The 24,116-nt window shown below is 38.2% G+C and overlaps 1 protein-coding gene across 1 annotated transcript in view; it reads left to right on the plus strand.

Moving 5' to 3' along the window:
• HHAT (hedgehog acyltransferase) overlaps window positions 1-24,116 on the plus strand; it is a 146,194-nt gene that overhangs the window by 23,046 nt on the left and 99,032 nt on the right. The window contains exon 8 of the mRNA XM_066316139.1: window positions 10,770-10,805. Coding sequence (XP_066172236.1) covers window positions 10,770-10,805 — 36 coding nt within the window. The remainder of the gene's footprint in view (window positions 1-10,769; window positions 10,806-24,116) is intronic.

The raw sequence follows: 24,116 nt of genomic DNA on the forward strand, positions 1-24,116 counted from the left end.
GTTTCTTCCCCATTCTTTTTGCCTACTTTTACTGTTGATGGTGAAATTTTCCTCCTTCTGGAAACAATTCCCTTATATGTTCGTTAAAAGGGACGTTGCCAGTTTTTTTTTTTTTTCCCTTTGTTTTGGACTTTTCTGGGAAAAGAAAAGTCTGACACTCATGTTATGTGTGAGTGTGGGCACAAGAGATCACTGTGACCATGTGCAATAATTCTGGAATGATGAATAGCCTGCAAAAACTTGCCATCTTTTATTTCTGGCTTAAACTCTTGATAGTATTGTCTAATTTCCTGTTAGTTTATGGTGAGGACTGAAATAGATATTTAAGAAAGGAAAATGGACTTCCTGACCTGTAAAGTAATTACTTGAGTGCATGTTCATCTGTACTTCTTATGGTCTCAACCAGTTTGACATGTACTTTCTGTTCTTTGGGCTTCTGATTTCAGTAGAGGAATAAATAATCTTGGGAATTAGCTTGTTAAGTATATCAAGACAAGAAAGATGCTGAAAGGCGCTGTAAAACACCATTAAGGAAACTTAAATAACATCAGAAGTGAAGTTTCTGTCAGTGCTTGACTTGGAAAGCTTGCCTCCTAAATTTCCCAAATAGCCCATGTTTGGCACAAGTTAACCAAACATAATTGTGTGTAACAATAGCAACTGTAGCTGTGCTGCAGATCTGTGTAGTCAGGGTGACATCCCTGCCTCTGGGCTCAGAGTAATGTACCTTTGTGTGTTTAGGGGCTTGTGCTCTAACAAATGGGGAAAGATTCACTCTTTCTGTTTGAGTCTTGTAGTGCTCTTTTGTTGTGGTGTTTCTGGATAGGCGGATGGATGGGCTAAAATAGTAGATACAGATTTTTCTCCCTAAATTTCTCCTTCCTGTGAGTTTATTTCTCTGATTACATGTTTGTAATAACAGCAAAGTGCTGTAGTGCAACCTGTCATTTGGAGGTAATTGCAGAGCAAAAAGGAACGATGATAGGTTAGACTTCTTTACATGGCAGATATCCTCAGGAGTAGTAAAGTTACCAAGCCTTGAAAAAATTGCATGAGGGAAGGAGAGGCAGGCAGTGAAAAGAAACTCCAGATCTCCATGGCAGATGGAAGGAGGGATTCAGCATGAATCACCCAAAGCCTGGTAAAAAATTGAATGGCACATCCAGATCTGTGGCTCACACCTGCTGCCCACTCTGCTGTAGAAAAGGTTGCAGCAGCTGCTTTCCAAAGCTGTAGTACGTCCTGTGATGGTCTGTGCCTGGGGAGAGAGTCTGTCTGAGGATTAAAGCCAGGGGTGCTGGACAAGCTTACTTGTACTATGACCAGAGAATCTCATTTTCAGTGCTATGAATGGCCTATCAGTCAACTTCAAGAGGATCAGGTATTTTCCAGCTGATTTGTTTTGTATTTGTCCTACAGTTCTAGACAGCTACATCTTTGAAAGCACTCAAAGGTAAGGTAATAGATAAATCCAAACTCCATGTTTGTGATGGGAAGTACCGAACAGCTGGAACTGAGAGACAAGAAAAGGAAGGACATGCTTATGCATATTTTCCCTTCCTCTAAAGTTCAGGATTGTCTCTTCTGGTATATTTTTACCCTTTGGTATTTTCAAAGAAGGAAGTTGTCCACTGTGTTGTAGACAGTGTATCAGGTAGAATAAATGTCTTTTAATTACCTAGCTTCTCACTGATTTTTGACTTAAAAAATGTTAATGCTGCAACATTTCTATTCCAAAATCAAAAGTCATCTTTTTCCCTACTGTGTTTTGAAGGTGATACTTTAAATATGAAAAAGGATCATTTAAAAGCATGTTTGGATAAAATAGAGTTATGCCCACAGTGTTGAGACAGCCTAGTGCTCATGAGTAAAGGAGAATTCTATTGCAAGTTAAGATTATTGCCAAAGTGTGAAGAAGCCCATGTCTGCAGACTTCAACACTGAGAAGTCATAGGATTAAGTTTCTTGTCCTGTCTGTACAAATGCACTGGATCAGATCCCAAATCAGTAAAAATCACATGCATAAGACCAGTTGTGTCATAGAAAGCTTGTGTGCCTAGAGAGGTAGATGGTGTGCTTTAAAACACTTAAAGATATTAAATTTTCATTCTTGAGAAGATTTTCACATGGTCTTTGAGGATGCTGAGAGTGAATCTTGGAAAGTGATCATCTTCCTTCTGTTGATACATAAAGTTGAATGTAGGGCAGGTCTACCTATATGTCCTTGCCCTCTACGACTCCAGTGGTATTCCAAAGCAGAATGATTTGGTGTTAAATACACAATCACATTGTGGACTGACAGCTGGAGTTGAGGAAAGCTCTCCCTAGGCAGTGGAGTTAGAAGTAACCTCTAAATATTGCATCTGCTTGCCAATATCTGAATATTTCTTGCCAAAACCTTGGCTGTTTCATTGCAGAATTAGTGTATATCTTTACTTGTGGAATAACTTGTTTTAAAGTTTTAAACATAAGTCTCTCTGATTTACTGTATTTTTTGTTAACTGTGGCAATGCTTAAAGCCGAGTATTGATCTGTGATCTTTCCAGCAAAGATGTCACCTGAATATATGAAAGTTCTGGCCTGGTTAGCCATTCTCTCTCTCACCGATAGAGACGAAAGATTTAACTGCTTTTGATGTCAGTTAAATTGGTGCATGTTGCAGTTACCTACTGTACTGTACAATTCAATTTGCTGGTAATATCAAAGCTTTGAAAGGCTCCTTAAATCTCTTCAATACAAAAAAAAAAAATCTGCTACTCTGGAGTATACAAAGTGCAATAATAAGGCATCCTAATCCTTCTTGGGTCTAAATTACATAATTATTGGGAATTTGTTTGTGTAATGACTGCATTGTCATTACACAAACTGGAAATTGCTGGGATTTTTAGCAATCAAGCTAAGCCCACCTACTGCTCTTCACCTGTGAAGCCCATTGCTCACTGTATTTGATATGAGCTCTGTGTAGATACAAACTATTACTGCTGCTCACATTTGGCAGGCAGCGCTCTGCCTGCTCACAACTACTGTAGAAAATGAGTAATGGCTGTTAATAAACTTGTTTGCTCTGTTTGCAGTAAGGATAGAGATCTCACAGTAATTGGACAATCATACTGTGGTGCAGGAGCCTGGTATGACAAAGACTGAGGGAGGACTTTCCCTGTGGGAGTTTGCCACTAATGGGCATTAGGTTTCATCCACTCTCCATGAGCTACCATAAGCTTTTGAAGAATTGTAGAAGGTATAAAATTAAAGTAATATTTCTTCTGAAGGGTTGTAGGAAAGATTAACGGAATACAAATGAGACTTCTCCTTTTAAAAAAGTGTTTGCTGAGCTGAATCACGAAGATCCAATGATTGGATATCTGAGAAACAGAACCAATTTATTATTTTAAAGCCTCCCAAGTAGGCAGACTTGTGTGTAATTCACATAAACACTGGCAATGGCTGATGCCTGCTGAATGTTCTGCTTTTCTTTCTGTCCAGGGGATTACAGGGGTAAGGAGGAATCACTGCCTAGAATAATTAAAACTTTCCTCAGGATTTCTGATACTACAAGTTCTGCCTTTAAACTGAAATAAAACAACAAAACATATTAGGTCATGAGTTCAGTTTGTAGGCTGGAGGCCACTAGCATTGTGAAGTATTTTTCTGTGGTCCTCAAAAGAGCTTTCTCCTCATGGGTGTCTTATTGTAGTTTATTTTTACTATGCAGTTCTCCAGCCTGAGTTGCCAGCTAATAACTGAAACTGTGCAGATGAAACTTGGAGACTTACTAATAGTTTCTACTTGGAGGTGAGAGTGTTTCTAACAAAATGCAAGCTGAATTTGGGCTGTATCCTGCATTATAGAGACTGTCCAGAGTTAGTCCATGTATATTTCTGCTTCCCTTGAAATCAGTGAGGGCTTTGTGCTGATTTTGTTGGTGTCAGGATTTCACTGTGGATTTCCACCATTCTCATGGGTACAGGAAGCCCTAGCTTCTCCCTGTGATGCTATGCAGTAAATACTTCCCAAACAAAAGTCAGGTAAAGTCATCACACATTTACAGAGGACTGTTTCTGTAAAGTAATGTGACTGTTGGTGCATTTGCCATATTGGTGCTACAGAGCACTTACAGCACTGAGCAGGAACTCTGTGTGGAGGCATCCAGCACAGGCACAACACAGTGGCAGCTTTACTTATTCTAATAATGGAGTAAACCAAAGGGCAAGTTGGTATACTGCTGAGTCATTCCAGGAGGAAACACCACAGAGATTCAAAGTGTTTTATCTAAGCATGAAATGTTAAAATTCCTGTGTGTTTAAGCAAGTGTCAGAGAATGATAAAGATAGCTTCATGTATACACAAGTTCTGCTTATTATTGCTGTAACAAAAATTGTTTGTCAAAGATTGGATATAAAAGCATTTGACAGTCTTCATATTTTCTTTTTCAAATAGCATAGCTTTTTATTTTTTACTCTTAGGTGCAGTTTTACATTGAAATATAAGCAAACTGCTACTAGTTTACTGCATTGCAGATGGTTAAAGTCAAAGCTTGCAAACAAGAGTCCATTGAAGCTTGAGATTTAGGCTTAGCAGGTTCTTAAGATCTTGATGTTTTCAAGAACATAGCATTCACTTAAACAGAAATTTTATCATAGGATTGAGCTATGGGTATTTTTCCCCTGAGTTGCATGATAAGAATGGAGATGTATGGGAAACGATAGGATTTGCTGAATGGCATTCTTATGAATGCTAAAAGAGCTCCACATATGCATTTGTTCCCAGTTGCACTTCCATATCAGTGGGCAGACTAAAATCTGTATGTGGGTGGAAATCACCAAGTGTCTTGCACAAATTGAAAGGCTAATCTCAAAAATGAGAGCTCTAAAAACATCCTTGTATATGGCAAAAGAGTCCCTAGAAAAATGTAAAAAATGTGACTTTAAAGGCTCAATGTCCAAAAGTCTATTCTATAGTTAAGGTAATAGATAAATCCAAAGAGATTGTTGTATTGGTCTGGGTTGCGTTTTTTATCAGGCATCTCTATCTTCATTTTAAAAACTATTACTGCTACACAATATTCACAGTTTAAGTGAATATTTTCAGTTTGCTTACTGTGTTCATCTCTCCTGAAAAGTTTTCTGTGACAATTTAATTGTTGTTTTTCTATTTGAAGTTGTGCATCAGCTTTCTAAATAGCGTATTCAAGTATGGAGGCAGTTATAGTATTTACAAGAAGAATTGTGCTGCTTCTCACTGAAGAAATAAGCCTCACCTGAAACCTACACCTTCATAGCAAACTTGCAGAAAACTGAATGAATTCGTGCCATGGACAGGCAAAAGTATCTTTTAAAAATATAGATTACTTTTCCAGATGTTTATTTAATAATGAAGATGATGGTGAATCAATTTGTAGTAGTCACTGCTTGAAAAATTCTTATTCTGTTTGGTAGGCTGTAGCCCCTCCAGGGGATTTGCTTTAGCGGAGTTTTATAGCTCACTGAGACATTCAATAATAGCACTTACAAACCTTCCTATAAACTTTAGTATCGGCTTTCCTGGTAGTAATCTGACTCTTCAGACAAGACACAAAAATTGTTTCAAATTCACATTGCACACTTGTAATTATTTGAAATTTGGAAGCACTCATCTTTAAGGCATTGCCTGCTGAGCAGGTTGCCACAGGCAGCTTTGAAAAAAAAACATGAGCAGCTACAGGAGTATCCAGAAAAGTAGTTCTGGGGAAAAAGCGGAATTCCTTTTAGAGTCTTTTGGGCATCCCTGCTGTAAAGGATTGCTTGAGAAAGAGGGACAATGAAGCAACTTGAGTGCTATGTCAGTGAAGGCTGCTGTCATTCAGACAGCAGTCTCCAGTCTTCAGTGCAAAATGTTCTGGTGTGGGAGAGACTCTTGGTCAGCAGCTCACTGGCTAAATGCTACATTTATTTTCCAAGAGAGCTAATGGAAGTGCTGGTCTTGCAAGCACTTCTGCAGTTAAATATGCTACTCTGAGGATAAGGAAAGTTTGACTTTCTAGTATCGAGTTTAGCCACATTTTAAAAGAAAGGACCAAGAACTGTTGTTGAAACATTGCAGCACCTAAAAAGCTTTTTAAAAGAGCTGTTGAATACCCAGAGTAGTGAAGCTATGATATATAACCCACTTGTTGGATTTCATCACTGCCATAGATGGCAATCAGGCTGATTTGAAGAGATTTAAGTGCATTTATATTGTTTGCTCCAGCAGAGTCCTGTACTGCTTATAGCAATTACACCATTCCTTTCTGCATTCAGAACTGTTTATGTTCAGTGGCAACATGACTGTTTTTTAGGTGTCTGGGATATTTCTGTCTACAATGCAATGCAGTCTCTGCGTACAGAGTGTCACATCTGCCTGTCTCCATGTACATCTTTCTGAAATCCATGAATAGCTAAATACTTCCCAGATTATGCTGCACACTGCCTGATTTACTGTACTTTGTTTTCAGGCATAGTGTGCAGCTCAGCAGTCCTGGGGGGAACTGACAGAAAATAAACCTGTACTAGTTTCTCTTCAGCATATGGCTTAAAAATATGGACATACAAAATCAGAGCTGGGCAACTGAAATTATTTCAATTGGTTTCATAAAATATAGCTCTGGTAGCTGGCTTTAACTTTTTTAACTTGGCATGTGCTCAATATTTACATTTTTTTATATCATTGTAAATCCTTAGGAACAATCAGACCTTGTGAGATCAGGGTCCTTTAGTCATCATACTGGAACTGTGAATTGTAGTCCCTAACACAGCTAATGAGTAGCAGTTTTCATCTAGGCAATCTGTGGGGTCAAGTCCTTAAATACCATATGCTGGCATAACTTGATTGATTGAATATAAAAGCTATGTACTAGAGGCTCACACAATTCCACTTCTGAGGAGCCAGCATTTAGACTTCAGTTAAAGGAAGGCACAGCTTTGTGAGAAGTGGGATTATAAGCAATCATCTGGATGCTATGTGCTTACAAGTTTTAGTTTTCCTCCATCATCTTTCTTCTGAATGCAAATTTGAAGACAGGTTGTTGCGTAATGCATTTAGCTTTCAAAGCAGAAACTGCACATCTGAAATAATTTTGAAACCTCTGCCTGCAATCATATGCCTTTCTCCTGCAGGTACATTTTCAAAGATTGCATTTTGGAAAGGGTCTTTGCTGATTTAGTGTATGTATATTATTGGTCACCAATCTGTAGTTGATGTACTGGGAAAACATAAGTTTGATTATAAAGGATTGTGTGTGTGATGTTTTGTTGAATTGTATCAAATTAGGACTACCGTGCTTAAGAAAAGCATGAAAGTTGTTTAAGAACTGTGATCCAAAACTGTCCTTCAGAGGAGCAGAATTAGGAATGCTTTTATGAAGAAAATACCTGTTAAATTGTCTGTACTGTCTATAATGATCATGAAATTGAGGTCAAATATATCTCCCCTTTATTTTTCCTTTCGCTAGTTAAGATTTTGCTTTGTTCTAAGACCATTGCTATTTTGATAAACTAGATTTTATGTATTTCTTCAAAATTTGAAATACTATATAGCTGTTGACATTTGAGCAGTGTAGAGAATTTAACTAGTAAATAATGTTCTCATATTGCTGAGTATATCCTTTCCCTTATTATTTTAGATTTTAGGGAAAATGTTTATTTTGAAAAATTACACTTGTTATAAGACTTCTGAAACTTACTTAACTGAGGCATTTCTGAAACTTATGTAACTGAGGCACCCTAAATTGCAAGAACTACCAGCTAAACCCGGTGTTTTGCAGGGAACTGCGGGATTTAACAAGCTGTGTGAAGTTGGTTATAAACTTTGTTGTAATATCAAGTAAATATGGGGGTATTTTATAGGCAGTAGATAATCATGTCAGTATGCATATGGCAGGTCTCATTCTGTGCTGATTGTGGGGTACACTGCCATGTCTGATGGGTGGAGTCCTCTTTTGAAAGGATCACTGTGAAATTTTTAATGCAAATACATTGTGATTATTTGTTCTTTTTTCATTTAATGAAGTTGCTTATTAAGCAGCTTCACCCCAAGTTCAGCCTCAACACTGCTGTACAAACCCTCTTATACCCCTTTTTAACATTTCCATCTGGGAATGGAGGGATAAATTGCATCTGCTAGATCGGTTTCCATTGCTGCTTCACTGTATTTTCACTTTACTTGCTGACTCATGTATTTAATTGTCGACGTATGTATGTAAATACAAACAAGAATAGTCAAAAGTATCTGTGGTAGTGTTTTGTCAAAACCAGCCTTCCATAATGCTTCTTTCAGTGTTTGTGCTTGGCACAATATTTCTATTCGTTATGCCTGGTGTATGTAGGCAATATCCATAGCCTTGGATAATGCAACCATTTCTCCCATTTACAATTTGAACTTGTTCAGCCTTGATAGTCTTGCTTTTGGAACTAATCAATGATACTGTCTCAAAGTGTCGTTAAGATCTATCTGCACACTTGGATGATGTTGTATAATATCAAAATTCTGTTGGTCATAGTGTAGTTGTACCTTAAAGGACTGCTTACACTGTTTAGAATTCAGGATCTTGGGTCGACTGTTGAAATGTATCAGTACAAAATCAAACCTTGGAATAATGGGCTCTATGTATGCTGAATTTTATCTAATGTGGCCCTGATAATTTTTCATTCTTGTTATTTATTCTAATAAATTGGTTTAATGCATGTTTATTTTTAATACTTACAAAAAATATTTCCACAAAATATCCAAAATATCCAATAGCTAAAGCCCCTATGAAGTAAACTTACAAAACTTTTCTAATAGCAAGTGCTTTAGATATATGTTTTATATAAATATATATGCTTTTTAAATAATGTTTTGGAAAGAGTGAAAAATGAGGCAAAGGCATGTTATGGCATCTACAGCAAACTGTCTTGTTTTCCCTCCCTGTCTGAACCCACTCTGCCTCAGTCCACCCCAATCTCCTTCAGCTCTGATATCTCAAGTTAGCAGGACCATTCACTTTTCATGCTTTTGGTAACCCAGGTCCTTTGGCTTTTGGTTCAATGTCAAAAGTAGTGGTACCTTTATGTTCCACATCCCTGTCCACAAGAAGCTCTGTGTGTGTGTGTCCCATCAGAGACTGTAGCAGATTTGGTGATTGCCATGGAGAACAGCTGGTAGAACTTCAAATGATCAGCCTGGCTGAAGATGTGGAAGGTGGCTCTTTTGCATACAGCTCTCTCCTGAAACTCTGCAAGTATCTTTTTCTCCCTGTCCCAGCACAAACATTCTGAGTGCTTGGTCCTAGGAAAAAAGATCAGCAGAGCTAAAAGTTCAAACTGTGTCCAGCTCCAATACAGAAAACTGTCTGTACAACAGAGAATATTATAGTGAAGAGAGGGAGCCAAATGGAGAAATACACAGGCAGGAGAAATGCACAAAGATAACTGGATGCACTTCATGCAGTTTAATTGCACAGTTTAATTAAAACAATAACATGAAAGGTGGAATGATTTCAAGAAAGGATTGTGAAAAATACAGATTTAATGATGATCAGGTTCATGTTTCTGGCAGAATGTTTTTCTCTTACAAGGCAGCTTTTCAGTGAGAAATTCGTTGCTCTCCTCTCTTCCCTGCTGAACAAGTGGACTTTCCTTCCCTGTTAACTCCTGGAATTTCTGCAGCTCGTTATCTGTCTGCTGTTATGAGGATGCCGTTAAGTATCTGATGATTTCTCATGCTCTTTCAGTTACAAGGCAGCACACAGCAAGCAGTACTGTTCAAAGAAAACTGTGCTGTACTCAAAAAGATTAATTAGGTTTTTTGGAACAGAATGCTCAAAAGCTTAGTATATGCAAAATGTTTTCTATGTATGTGAAATTTAAGCCCATTCCAGAGCAAGTCCAGTACTGGGAATAAGACCACTTGCATTTTCCACCTGTGCCATTATGCACACAGTTAATCTGGGGTTATATGGATAGTCCCATAAGGTTGGCACATAGTTCAGATATAAGGTAAATGACTTAAATCAGCAGATACCTTCCTGTAGTGTCAAGGATTTGCTAGTACATTGTTCATGAGCTTGGTTCTCCCGAGTTATCTTAGGAATGGAGGAACCAGAAAAGGGGAAGAAATGCTGACAGCTACTGTCAATGTGTGTTGTTAGGGCTGAAGATTTCAGACATGGTTCTTGTAATTTAATGTGATCCAACTTGTACTTACTGTCAGAAGTCCTCAAAGTGAATTTCCTTACTTATGTGAGTGGAACACAATTGTAAGGTCTGCTTCTTGGAAATTCTATGTTTTAAGGAGACATTAGGGAATTTTTTTGATGATTCTTTATCATGGAGAGAATTCACAGCAGTCTCTTGCATTTTAGTGCAGTACAGAACAGAAGAGGTGAAAGAGAGTCCACAGCAGCTTTGCACAGAGGATCTACTTGCATATGACAGAAAATGTGCTGGTGACCAGGATCCTTACATTATTTCTAGTAGCAGTATATACACATTTTATGTTTTATGTGTGTTATAATACTCTGAATGTTGATACTTTATTGAATAAATACTCCAAAAAGAGATTTGTGAGCTTTATAACACGCACCTAAATTTTTCATGATGATCATCTTAAATTTCACATATCATTGCAGGAAACTGTGTGTTACACTTTAGTTCTTTGCTTTATCAGTTTTTTAACTTTATATTTGATATTATTGTTTTGAAACAGTGTTTGTACAATACTCAACAGAGTAGTAATTTTTCATAATTAAAATTTGGTGGATCTTATTTTTCTTTCAGAAGTTTTGACGTTGGGCTGCATCGCTTTCTGGTCAGGTAAGCTTTTGTCTTCTGTTTATTTTTTTATTATGAAAAACTTCAACTATTTGTCTTGGCTATCTACCCAATGTCACTCTCTGATGAACTTCTTCAGAAAAACATGATTCAGGAAATTTGAGTGGCTGTGAAAGTCTTAATTTTTCTTGTATTCAAGAACAGCTTTAAAAACTCTTTTCTCCTGGTAACTCTAGTACCTTCATATCTTGTTAAAAGGGCTTGAATATTATAGAAAATTTGGAGTGTGGAGGGGAGTCTTCTATTCTCAACAGAAAAACCATTTTATTCGATGTGTGCAATGGACTATGTTCTGAAGATGAATAAGGAAATTGAAATCATTGTTTGAGTGCTTTAGTTGATGGTATTTAGAGGGATGAAGCAATTAAAGCAGGGCACTTCAGCAAGAAAAGGGAGGTTAATGCATTTGAATTCTACACTGAGAAACTGTTTTTGCTGTTTAGAGGTTTTTGTGTGGGCAAAGTCATGGAATGTCACCAAGAATGTGTTTGCCTTCATATTTAATAAAGTACCTATTACCATCTACTGATCTTTACAAGGACGCGTGTGCCATGAAAGATGAATTTTTCTGTGGTCTTTGGGCACTTAGAGAATGAATCCTATCAATTATTTCATCCACTGAAATGTCTATCAGTGAAGAACTCTCCCTTGGAAGAATGAATCCAGTATGAGCCAGAGTATGTTTGGGTCCCACCATAAGGATCAGGTGGTGTCAGCCTTCCCTTGAGTTGGCTTTGCTGCTGAACTCTTTATTTTAGGCTATTTTGTCACATTTCCTGGATAAAGCCTCTCTTAAGCCTTCACACAGGAGTCCTTGTGGCTTTGATGCAGTGGGTTTTGGCACCAGATAGGAGATCATACAAGCCTAGGCCACAAAAAAACTTGGGTTTGTGTTAAGATTGCGCAGGCGAGCCCACTTCTCATAGCCTTTGAGCTGTAGATTTTGTAAGTTAGGGCTATTCTTTGTATCTCTTCATGTGCAACATTACAATGTTTAACAGATCACTTCCTTCGTTAAAGGCATAGTGTCAATATTACTGAATGTACTAAATGTATTTTAGAGTTCTTAGACAACTCAATATATAAATTCAGGTATCAGTTCTACAAAATCAGTTCCATCTATATTTTGACAAGCAGATTTTGTTTGTAAATAATTGTATAAGAAATTGAAATCATCATATGAGACATGGTTTTAAAGATGCTACTTTATAAAAGAAATACCATGTCCAAGAAGGTGGTCTGGGAATGTGTCCAACTACTTAACCAAGAGTAGAATCATGGTAAGCATTGATGTACTAAGTTTGAGCCCCTGGTAATGCTTCTGCCATAAAATATTTTCATTTGCTTCATACAAGGATTGTCATAAGATATTGTTGTCTTATACAACATTGATTTACATCCCAAGGAGATGCAGTATTTGAGTTGTATGTTTGTGTGATCCTGGACTGCAAATAGCCATGGAATTGGCATGAGGTGAATGTCATCTTTGACTAATGTATGATTTTTTCAAAGCCAGCTGTGTGTCCTGTTCAGTTCCTCTTCTAACTTCAGCTTAGTTATTTTCAGCCTGTTACCTACCTCTGTGAACTATATCAACTGCTTTCTCTGTAGCTATGCTGCTAAGGAGGAAGTAATTTTCTCTTCTATTGCACGAGAATGAGCTTGTGCTTCCTTAACTAAAAAAAAAATAATTAAAAATCCTTTTAATAGGTCATAATAATTTTTGAGTCAGACTTGGTGTTAATATCTTGTGTTGGTTTGCTTTGTGAATTTTAGAAAGTTACTGTTATTTTTTGCCTAGACAGTCTCTGCTCCTGAGAACTTGCAGTTTATCTCCTGTATTCGTGCAACCCTGTCATATGTGTTATACTCTCCTCTTCACAGTTTGCATTTCCATTTGAAATAAAACAGTAGGAAAGATAAAACATCAACCCAAACAAACCCAACTTGCAGAAAGCATTGAAAGTTTGAGGTGGGATTTGAAATGCAAAAGAGATTATATTGTTTTAACTCTGACTCGACCCTGCCATGGAACAGGGAACCCAGTATGACACTTGCAAATACAAAATGCAAGGCCAACAAAACTAAAAATAATCTCTGCTAAAAGGGCAATCTATCTAATTAAATGCTGATTAAGGAACTAGGACTGTATGTACTAGCCTGGTGTACACAGTCAGTGGCTTCCCTGATGAAGCATGACGCAAAGTATTACAGGGAATTGCAACTACACAAGGTTTTTTCTGTGTTCTTAATAAAAAATTAGGAAATAATTTCTGTCCACCTATCTATATCTTAAAAATGGTATCAGAAGCACAGTTGAAGATAGCTTGGAAAAGTTTAAAAATCTCATATTTTCAAAGGTACTATGGGTAGGTACATATTATACTGTAATGGCTAATAATGTGTTGTTTACTGACTTAGACTGAACTGCATTCTAGAACTGGGACTAGATTTTTAATTACTGCTTGCCAGCCAAAATCCTGTAGTGTCATGAAACTTGTATTTGTGAAAGTAAAGTGCAATTGAGTATGTGGGCATCTGGGTTTTGAGCATTTGTTAGCTATACCATTATATTTGAAGCAGGAATCCTGGAAACTCACCAGGGAAGGATTAGTACTTTTGTGATGAAAACTTGGGTTTGGCAGTAGTAATGCGGAATATACTACTATATTTGGAAGGTTATTTTCCCCATGTTTTCACACAATGATATGAAAGAACCTATTTGTTATTACTTTAGGATTACCAAAATTACTAATCTTGTATTTAAATCACATAAGTATTATACAAAAGTAGTAATATTTTCCCAATGTGACTGCAGGAAAAACAACCCTTTGTCTCCTAAATCAGAGCATTTTCAGAATGGAGCTATAGGTGTATTTTCAGAGTTAAAAATATATAGAAATAGTCTTCAGCATAGCAGTTTAGAGGAGAAAGAGAGGCTGTCTATTGCTTTTTGCTCACTGAAGCTATTTTATCTAGGCATTTCATCCAGTGCTGAGAACAGGGCATTGGCTGAAATAAAATTGTGAATTTGTGGGAGTATTTACAGTCCTGATGCCAAACAGTGCATCCTTTAGGACAGCACTGATGAGGACAGTGGGGAAGAATGACAGTTCCTACAGGCATGATTCTTTTGAAAAATCTCTGTGCTTTCAGCTCTGTTGTGCCTTTGAAAAAGTGTGAATCATACTCATTTCAGTAGAGATCTGGCTTTGAAGAGAGCTGCAGGACCACGCACCCCCAGTGTCTCCGAAAGGCATCCATCTGTTAGCAGTGCTCTCAGCTCACCCCATGGCTTGCAATTACTTTAGCTTGTTTAGAGTTGCAGGTTATTTAGGCTAGCTTAGTCCTGGGTGCAAAGTACTCTAGGTACAAAACTTGGAAATCATGTTTTTTAGTTTTCTCAGGTAAAGCATGGTACAGTTTACCTCTAGGATCAAAATGTACTGTGTGGTGACCTCTACTGATTTTTAGTTAGGAAAAGAACACCTCTGTGAAAGGGCATGATGATCTTATGGTTAAAGAGTGGATTCTTGTTCTAACCAAGGTATGATTATGAAAGAAGAAATGGAAAAATCTGTTTATAATCTGGCTCAATTTATGTATTAGTTTGCTGTGGAATCCCATGGGACCCTGCATCTTCAAGCTGTCCCAAGCCAAAGAAATCTATGCCCCTGCCTAAAAAGAAACTCAAGGAGATCTTTTTATCACTGTATTGAAAAAAAAAATCCCACAAAAACAACTGACCAAAAACCCCCAACACACCCCAAAATTTCCACAATAACAAACCCCTTTCCCTTTATTGCACACAGGTCTTGGAAAGTCAACATACACTGCAGCAGTTCTCTAACTCCATTGCTGGGCAAGCTCAGGGGTGATTCTTGGCTCCAACAGCTGGACACAGGTTGTGTGAGGCTCGGTGTAACACATGGCCCTGTCTTGGGAACCAAATACCATTGCTAATGCTATTCCACCTCTGCTGCTCTTTTCAATGTAGCTGGCCGTAAAATACCATTGATGATCTAATATGTTGTAGCTGGGGTAGACAGCACAGCATTGATGTACCTCCACTTTTCTCCAGCAGCATTGATAAAGATGTGTGGATAGACACCTCTGCCTTTGAAAGTGCTAGCTATCCCAAGGATGCATTCTTTTTTGTTGTTGTTTTGTCAAGAAATTTGACTTTTTGATTATCTCTGTGTCCTGGATACCTGGTAAGCCTTAAAGCATATACAGCAGTCATAGAATCATACAATAGTTTTTGTTCTTAGGGGCCATTAAGGATTACCTAGTCCATCCTACCCTGGAATGAGCTTCAACTAGGTCAGGTTGCTCAGGGCCCTGTCCAACTTGACCTCAAATATTTCCAGGCATGAGGCATCTACTACCTCTCTGGGGAACTTGTTCCAGTGTTTCATCGCCCTCATTGTACTAAAAAATTCTTCCTTCTGTTTGAATCTAGCCTCCTTTAGCCTAAAGCCATTGTCCAGTTACAGTGGCTCTATTCAACAGTCTGTCCCCATCTTTCAGCACCCTTAAGCACCCTTTAAAAATGAAGGGTCACAGTAAGGTCTCTCTAGAGCCTTCTCTGAGCTGAACAGTCCCAATTCTCACAACAGTATGTGCCCAAGCTATCTTCTGAAGCAAACCACAATGTTTTCCCAAGGGCAAAAACCTCTGTGTGTTCCTGGGGGTCCTTCACACTTGTTTCTGATAGGTGATGTGGATACAAGTACATCAGCTTTGTCTTCCTGTGCCACCACTTGTAGTTCCTTAGTATTTACACTTGGAACTTCTCTTTTAAGGATGACATTTGGCCTTTTGCTATAAAATATGGCCACAGTGCTGCACTCACCTTCTTTCAGACACCTTGAGGACAAAGTGGCGCCCTGTAGAACAATTTCTGCTTTGTATGGATCTGACTGGTCTATTCCTAACCAGTATTGCTATATCTTTGTACTGCTTCCCCTGGAGGTTCCAGATGACTGGTTGGAGCAGATCTATTTGACTTTTATGTGTATCTGTGTCAATGGGACACCTCCTGAGTAAAAAATACTCTTTTAGTATAACCTGTGGTATGTCTCTGATAACTTTATGCGTCTCATTTTTCTCATTTGGATCACTGTTTGCACAATAGTATTGAGTAAGCAGAAATATGTCTGGATGAAGGAAAACAATTTATATCTATCTGTAATTATCAAAGTCACGTAGACAGTAAAAACTGCCAATGATGCAAGTGATGCACTGCATCATTCCACTTAAATCTACTGATAGGCTTTCTGGGGAAGGATCCAGGAATGCTGGTGATTTGTTTGTCATGTGCAGGTAGGACCACTGGATGTAGAATACTTGTAACTGCTGTACTTGAATTATCTTTAGGGTAATTTCTGCCTCCAATCCCTAGCCTTTAAGCAAGGAGACTTGCAGGGTATGAGACTCTAGTATTCACTAGTCTTGAAATCCTGGGAACTTTGTGCTCTTTTGGAACAGTGCAGATAAAGCCAGTGGAGATAGCAGAAGCAGTATTTTCAGTCAAGAGTGTCAAATTGTGATACAAGATTCTGGAGCAGACCAAGATAGAAAGGGGCTGTTTTCAGGCTGTGTTACAAAATTATCACTTTGGAAAAGATAGCCCACTGAAATAATGTCTCCTTAGCCAAGGAGCTAAGAGGAACAAAATCTGATTCTTCCCATCTTTGGGAATATTGTGATGTAGATGTGGTGTGATGTGCTGGAGACAGCTTTTGTCGGGGCTTAATTGAAATTTTGTGATTTTTAGCATATATTAAACCTAAATATGTAGTCTTGTTGGTAATAAACACAATTGTAATAATCAGTAGATGTGATTGAATTGGCTTCATGTCTAATTCATATGTCATTTTAAGGTTAAAGCATTTATTTCATTGCTGTGAAGAGGTAGTGATATTAGCTTAGAGAATTCTTTCTTTCAATATGGGGCCTTAGGGTTTCTCCAAAAAGTCATTTCAAAGTTTTAAAGCAGAAGGCAATAGCGGCTAATCCATCCATAGAGGGCTCTGCATGGAGAAGTTGGAAAAATGTAGCTCTTTTTATAAAATACTGCAGTTGCATCCATCTGCATTGCAGACTCCTGTGAACTCTGCTTTCAGATGCACTGGAAGTTCTGCGAAGTTTGCTGTTGTTTGTAATTTTTGAATGGGGCAGCACTGGTCTAAATGTGTTCCTGTTGAAAGCACTGATAAGAGCAAAGTGGAATGAATAAAAAGAAAACAAAAGACCTCACTAAAAACCAACAAGCTGGATAGTGCTTGGAATCTTCTAAAATGTTCCAATTTTTAGGCCAACACGACCACTGCTGAAAGTCTATAACTGAACTCCTGTGGATTGCATTGGGAGGCTCTGTGACTCTTCTCCTGTTTGTGTATTGAGCATAAGTGTGAACTCCACAAGTGACCATGATGTGTAAAATCAGTTGAGATGTCTTAGAGTGGGAACAGTGTCTAAAATACCTTGTTTCAAAACAAGTCAACCCTAAAAGCTTGATGAAACAGTAATAAAGACTGGGTGCTAAATTGCTTCAGAGGAGTTGCAGTCTCTCAAACACCTCAGAATGAAACCTTTTATTTGTTGAAAACAGCAAACAATCTGTTGTTACATAATGAATTAGCATCGAGCATGTTGCAAAAATAAGGCTGGGGTTTGTATAAACAAGACTGAATCTTTATGGAAATGTTATGTAAATGTGACATTTAACTTAAACTGTTGAAGTGGGGAGGTTGGGATTAACAATGTACAGATCTTATCATGTTTATGTGTTGCAACTGTGAATTAAAACAGTTTGTTATTTTTGTTGCAGGGTGTTTGAGTTACTATCTATGAGTAAGAAATACACTCAGAAACATTAAGTATTTAAAGATTCAGCTCATGTTACTTTTAAATAATTTTTCTGAGTATTTTAACAGAGTTACATTTCAGTGTATTGGAAGAAAGTGTGTGCCCAGCAGCCTTGAATCACCTGTGATTTTAAGGAATCTGACTTTATTCTTTGTGTAGTCTGGGAAGTTATGTCACAGGAACCTTTTGTCCCTAGCTCTAAGTGCCAGAATTTGGCTGGAGTTTATGTGATTTCAGTCTGAGGGACTTTGCATCATTTATAGATTAGGCAATCAGTATTTCAGAGTTACAAAAGTGAATATATAAAAAGTCATTACCTAAGCAATATTTTATGTACTGCATCAACTTCCACCAAACACTTCTATTTAAAGGCTAAGCATGTGTAAATTTTAATATGACCTAGAGTGTAAGTTTACAGAAATCTGCTTAATTGTGTTTGCTTTTTGGTTAATTCTTTTGTCTTTTACCTTTTTAACGTTGTCTTTTTTCTTCTTCTTGTGGTCCATATTTGTACTTTAGCATGCTAAAAGATATGATTACAGCTCCTAAATAGGAGGATAGGCCTGGTATAGACTTCAGTCTCAAAGTTGTTCTAGGTTTTAGATGTGTTGTAGAAACTCACATGTTTTTCAAAGTGGAATTGTTAAGATGTAGACCAGAGCCAGAAAAAAAAAAATAGGATGAAAAGAGTACTCTTCTACTCCAGCCTCTGGTAAATTAGTTGTGTGCAGCGCAGCGAATGGCATCGCAGCCAGCACACGCCTCAGCCTGAATCATTGTCGCCGGCCCTGCTGCCGCTCTGAGCTCCCTCCTCCCGCCGAGGAAGGGCGGTGTGACAAACCTCCCGCCCCGTGTTCCCTGCCGCCTGCGGGAGAAAACAAACCCCTCAGTGCCGGCGGCTTTTCCCTGTGTGCCCGGCGGCTGACCCGGTGCCGAGGGAAGGCTCGGGGGCCGCGGTCCCGGCAGGAGGCCCTGGCTGCGCTGCGCCGCCGCCGCCGGGGGGCGCTGCTGCCCCGCCCTGCCCGGGAGCGGCCGGGAGCGGCCGGAGCTGCTGCTGCCGACAGCCCCGGGCCGCGCTGCCGTCCGCCTGCCAGGGCATCGAGCTTTGCTCGCTCTAGAACGTCTTGGGGAATGAGGCCATCAGAATGCCCGTCTCTTTTTTGGAAGATGGTGCCGTTTTAGGAAACGTGCATTCCAGAAGATGCAGCCTATTATACAGTCTCCTATACTTTTGTGCCTTTTCTTCCTGAAAGCACCAGATCAGACAGGAGATAGATTATCCTGAGCAGCTCTTCCTAGAATCTTGTGTTATATGACTATCTGGCTTAGCACCAGAGAATACAGGATGATTCCCTTTATCCCTGTGGGCAGATGCTTGCATGCCTTTCTCTTCCTTGGCTACTTTTTTGTGTGGAGTGTTATGGAGACTGAAGTGTTCTGACTCCTTTCATGAAGATTATGGCTCTTCGGCTCGTTTTTTTTGCACAGGGTCAGCTTGCTTCACCTTGCCTGGGTCTAGAGGTAGATTTGAAATGGTTGTGATATCACATATCAAAGCACTAATTCTTTAACTTTAATCCAAAATTGTAAACTACAAAGGTTTCTCACATCATGGCATCTGGATAGAACATCATCAGATAGAAGCATTATTGAAGTAAAGAGAGAGCATCCTTCTTTTATGGCCATGCAGCACTGTGTGACAGTTTCAATCAGATGAATACTCTGGTATACCACGTGGTTAGTATACAGTCTGCTTTCAGTCCTTATCTCCTGTACTTGGTTTCTAGGTTCTCTGAATAGCGCAGGAGAGTTTATAGAGTTAAGGTAGTCTATGAGTTTAAACATCTAATTTAGAGCAAGGTGCAAACAGGGAACATGGAAAACCAATCAAAAAGTGTAAAGGAAAGGATGAAGCAGGAGGTTTGATAACTCATACCTAGTTACCCCTAGATCAGATAGTTTTAGAGTTTGTGTGGAAGTGAAAATACTTTGAGACACCTGAATTGAACCTTCAGACCTTGGCACCAATGTATCTGTCTGAAGTAGTATTGATTTCAGTAGAGAAGCCCAAGGACAGCACTTGACTCAGTTATTTCCACCACTGATGGTAATGTTGGTGTGTTAGAACTGTAAGCAGAAGGGTAAAGTACACAGTTTAAAAGTGCTGCCTGTGTGGGATGGGAGGCATTTTAGTGATTGTCAAGCTGAATAAGATACCACATTGAAAGCTGTATTCTCTCTGGATTGATGCCTAAGTGGTGTATGGAATTGCTGAGTGCAGCTTACAGGCACCAGTGTCATGGAAGGCTCTGCAGGGATGAATGCTGTTCTGGCTAACCAGTGGTACTGTGATGGGAGGTGCAATTCCAGCTTCACTGTGGACTATGGGAATTTATTGAGATCCAAATTTCGCTCTGAAGATGTCCATGTTTTTTCTTTTCATAGATGAAGCAGGATAATGGTCATCCTTTGTAAAGTACTTTGAGATTTATGGATTAAGAATGCTATATAAGAGCTCAGTGATGTTTAGTATAAGCACTTTATGTAACATCAAGAACAGATGATAAAACAGGACAGGAAGTAACTGTTGGATTTAGACTTGTCCTATTGCAGATATGAATTTAGAGCTAAAAAAGGAAATACAGTGATTTCAGTCTGTGTGTGCTCTTAATTGCATATATTTAGGTGGGTTATATATGTAGATAGAAAACGGTAGTAAAAAGTGGTCTTTTAAGCAGCACAGGTAAAATCAAGAAGCACATCTAAAGCATGCAGGTTAACATCTTTACAAATATGTGTTGTTTATGGGCTTCTGTTTAAAGAGAAACACTCCTTTCCTAGCTCCTAAGGAAACTAGGCTATGTGAATCAAAATTTCATGCAGGCTTCCATCTTAGAGGTGACAAATAAATAATTGCCTAGGTTTCATGCTTGTGAAGGAATAAAAGGTCAAAAGTTTGAGGCTTCTATTTATCTTACTGTCTGAAATAAGTGAGTAAAATAACATGCTGTAGGTTTCTTATTCTAACCCCAAAATGTAATTGCGGTACTTCCATGCAGTGCTGAAGAACGAGCTAAGGTCATGGCAACCAAAGGATAATTATAACTGTCAGCTGTCATACGGTTCTTTGCTTCCTTTGTCCTGGAGAAGATTTATCACTTTCTTGTAAGCAACATAGCTGGATACTTCAATAGTTGACTCTACTTTCTAACCAGCCTCTGCTGCTCTGTCCTGTGTGAACAGCAAAATCCCATTTGCTCACCTGAGTTATGTGATGTAACACCAAACTTGAAAAAACCCATTAAATAAAGAAGAACCCTGCCTTGACTGATGCAAAGAAAATCAGGATGTATAAGTAATAAGTATTGCTATACAATTTTTTGTGAATATTAATGCTATGTAATGAACATTATCTCCTGTAGCTATAGGGATAACAGTATTCCTTGTACTAGTGCTTTCAGAGACAGTTGTGGTAGATTTAGAGATTATTTAAAATGTATCTAGCATTTTGGTACGATGAATTGCTTTGCAAATCTGGATTAGACTATTGCTCTGAAAGTATTAAATATTGGACATTTGCTAGTGAAGCTAGTGAAATGCAGTAGTTTTAAATACTGTCTTTAATTTTTTAACCAGTTATAAGGAACTGGCATTAGAATGTAAAGAACAGTAGGGTTTTCCTTTGAGTTACTCATATATACGTGTGTGTGTATATGTGTGCATATATATATATGTATTAGAAGTATACATATATATGTAAATTATATTACCTAGATGGATGGAAATGAAGAGTCAAAACAGACCATGTCTTGCTCAGGTAAATTTTCCTATTTGCATGCCCTCAGAGTGTGGGAATAACTCAGGGGCAAATATTGTTCAGAAGTAACCTAAGTTGATCCTGCCATGGAGAAGAGAATAGCTGATCTCTGCAAAATTCACAGATTGTCTAACAGAGTAAGTGTGTTCATGGACAGAAATTTTTGCAAACACAAAGCAGCAGTGAAATATAGAAGCTTGCTTGTAGGATGGTAGACAGGCTGATAGTGTTTAATCTACACAAGTTTCCAGGACACTATTTGGCTACAACACAGCAGGAAAAATGTTGCTTCTTAGAAAAAAAAGTCTGTCTCTGAATGTTATGTAAGTAGTCTGTGCTGTACTGCTTGAGTCACTATCCCTGGAGGTATTTAAAAGACATGTAGTCGTGGTTCTTAGAGACAAGGTTAGATGGTGGACTCAGCAGTGTTGGATCAGTGGTTGGACTTCATTATGCTAAGAGTTTTTCACAAACTAAACAATTCAGTGATTCTAATTAGCACATTTTGTTGAGATCTTGGGTACTGCAGGACTGTTGTCACCTGTCACTCTCGAAGTGAGCTGTGCTGCTGCATGATGGCTGTGCATATGGGACCTGAGGCCATGTGCTGCCTCTTAACTGAATGAGATCAGTATCCGAATACCAAGAACTCTGAAATGCCTCCAGAGTTTTCCACACTGGGTTCTCCATATAGAACTTCTGAGTTTTTGATGGCATGTCTGGAATCTTCCATGTACTAGTGGTACTACAAACTTACTTGTCATTCCTCCTCTAGGCAATAAGAAGCCTAGTTAAAATAAAAGTTTATAGAGGATAAAAATGACCTGCTTTAGATGACATTTTTGCTTCGAAGTGCTGTTATACAGAATTAGCTTTCATTTACAGTGATGACTGGAGATAAGAACTTCTTTTGTATTTTAAGTAAATTATTAAAACTGCAACTGTTGAAATGGATCAAGCTAAGAGCAGCCTTTGATGATCAGTAAGTTTTAGTTGGTAGCCAAGCAAGAGCTTTTACTTACATGAGAGAAACCTACAGTTTTATTGTTGGTTTCAAGGCAAGGCATCATCTTCTACTGAAAATAAATTACTTGGCTCGAGGACTTCCTCTGTGCACATTCAGCAGGGGTTTGTAATGTTTGTAGGGGGTATGAAGTACCTGGTAGCAGCAGCAGTGAGGAGATGTCAGCATGTCTTAGGGCACCACTGGACAGTCAGCTGTTGAAACAGACATATGATGGGAGCGTTCTGTAATGTAGATCTCAATAAATATTTCATTTCTTCTTGTTTATAGTGTCTTGTTTATAAACTATGTAAACAGAAAAATGAGGATGGGTAACAAAGTAACCATGGAAACCTGTTTTATCCTCTTTCTCCCTCTCTCTGTGGAAATATGTTTCGACAATAGTTATGGTTTCTTTCTCTCACTGTGATTTGAACTGGACTAACAAAATAACTAATAATTGTATTTTAAGTTATTGGTTTTCTAGTGACAACCAACAGGCCGGTATTTGTATGATCAGCATAAAGAGGGATTTTGCATTCATTCTCACTGCTAGAATGAAGTATGTACCTCCAAATGACTGTCTGTAACACTAGTAGCAAACAATGGCTGAGCAAAATACACTCCTGTGTTTCTGAAAAATGGGATCTTCCAGCTTGTGATTTAAACACTTAGTAGTGTTTTATCTGGGAATGAAGTGTTTCATACTTTTTGGGTGATACAGCCTATTGTCAAAATATAGACAGCCTTCGCAGAACAAACATCTCTTAATCTACAGAACTGACAGGAAGGAATGTGAAAAGAAACAGTGTTTTATATGAAGACCAGTGTAAGGGTTAATTTGCCTTTCTAAATAATTCTTCACAAAATAACAATTGCAAATAGAAAATACATCTTTTGTATAATCTGAGACAATTTTAAGAAACATGTAAGTATGATAAAACTTGGTGATAATGCTTCACATTTGTATTTTAATTCTGGACTATTATTTCCAGATGATTCTCTGTTAACATCACAGTAATTAAGCTTAAAGTCAGCCAGAAGGGTTAGTGCTCTTTAGTTTTTACTAAATGAACAAACTGTTTCAGTAATTTAAAAACAAATTACTTTTTTGGATTAACTTTGTTTCAGTAATCAGATACAACATGACATCTATTATCTGAATGCTTTTATTGCAGCTTGACTTCATTGAAGTTGGAGAATAACTTCTAGTAGTCCTCCAGTGATCTGTTGTTTATTACACTACTGCTTGTCCTGGATTCAGTCTGGTTTTAAGAATAGCTGTTCCCAGGTTTTCCTTCACTTTTTGTCTCTGGTTTTATGGGCAGGAATCCTGGTTCATCAGAGGTGGGGGCCCACCTCTCGAAGATTTTCCCTGCCTTCTCTTGTTCCAGATTCCAGAACTGAAGGTTTGTTGATACTTTGAACTGTTTGATCAGAGCTTTATATGACTCAAGAGCAATTGTTATAATGAATAATTTTGCAATATCTTATTAATATTTTTGCCTTTTTATTTTATGGTAGTACAGAGCATAATCTTATGCAGGTTTTCCACTGCCTACAGGACTTGTTATAACAGGTAGTATTTAAGCCCTGACTC

This window comes from Sylvia atricapilla, chromosome 3 (assembly GCF_009819655.1).
Source record: "Sylvia atricapilla isolate bSylAtr1 chromosome 3, bSylAtr1.pri, whole genome shotgun sequence".
Classification (NCBI taxonomy): Eukaryota; Metazoa; Chordata; class Aves; order Passeriformes; family Sylviidae; genus Sylvia; species Sylvia atricapilla.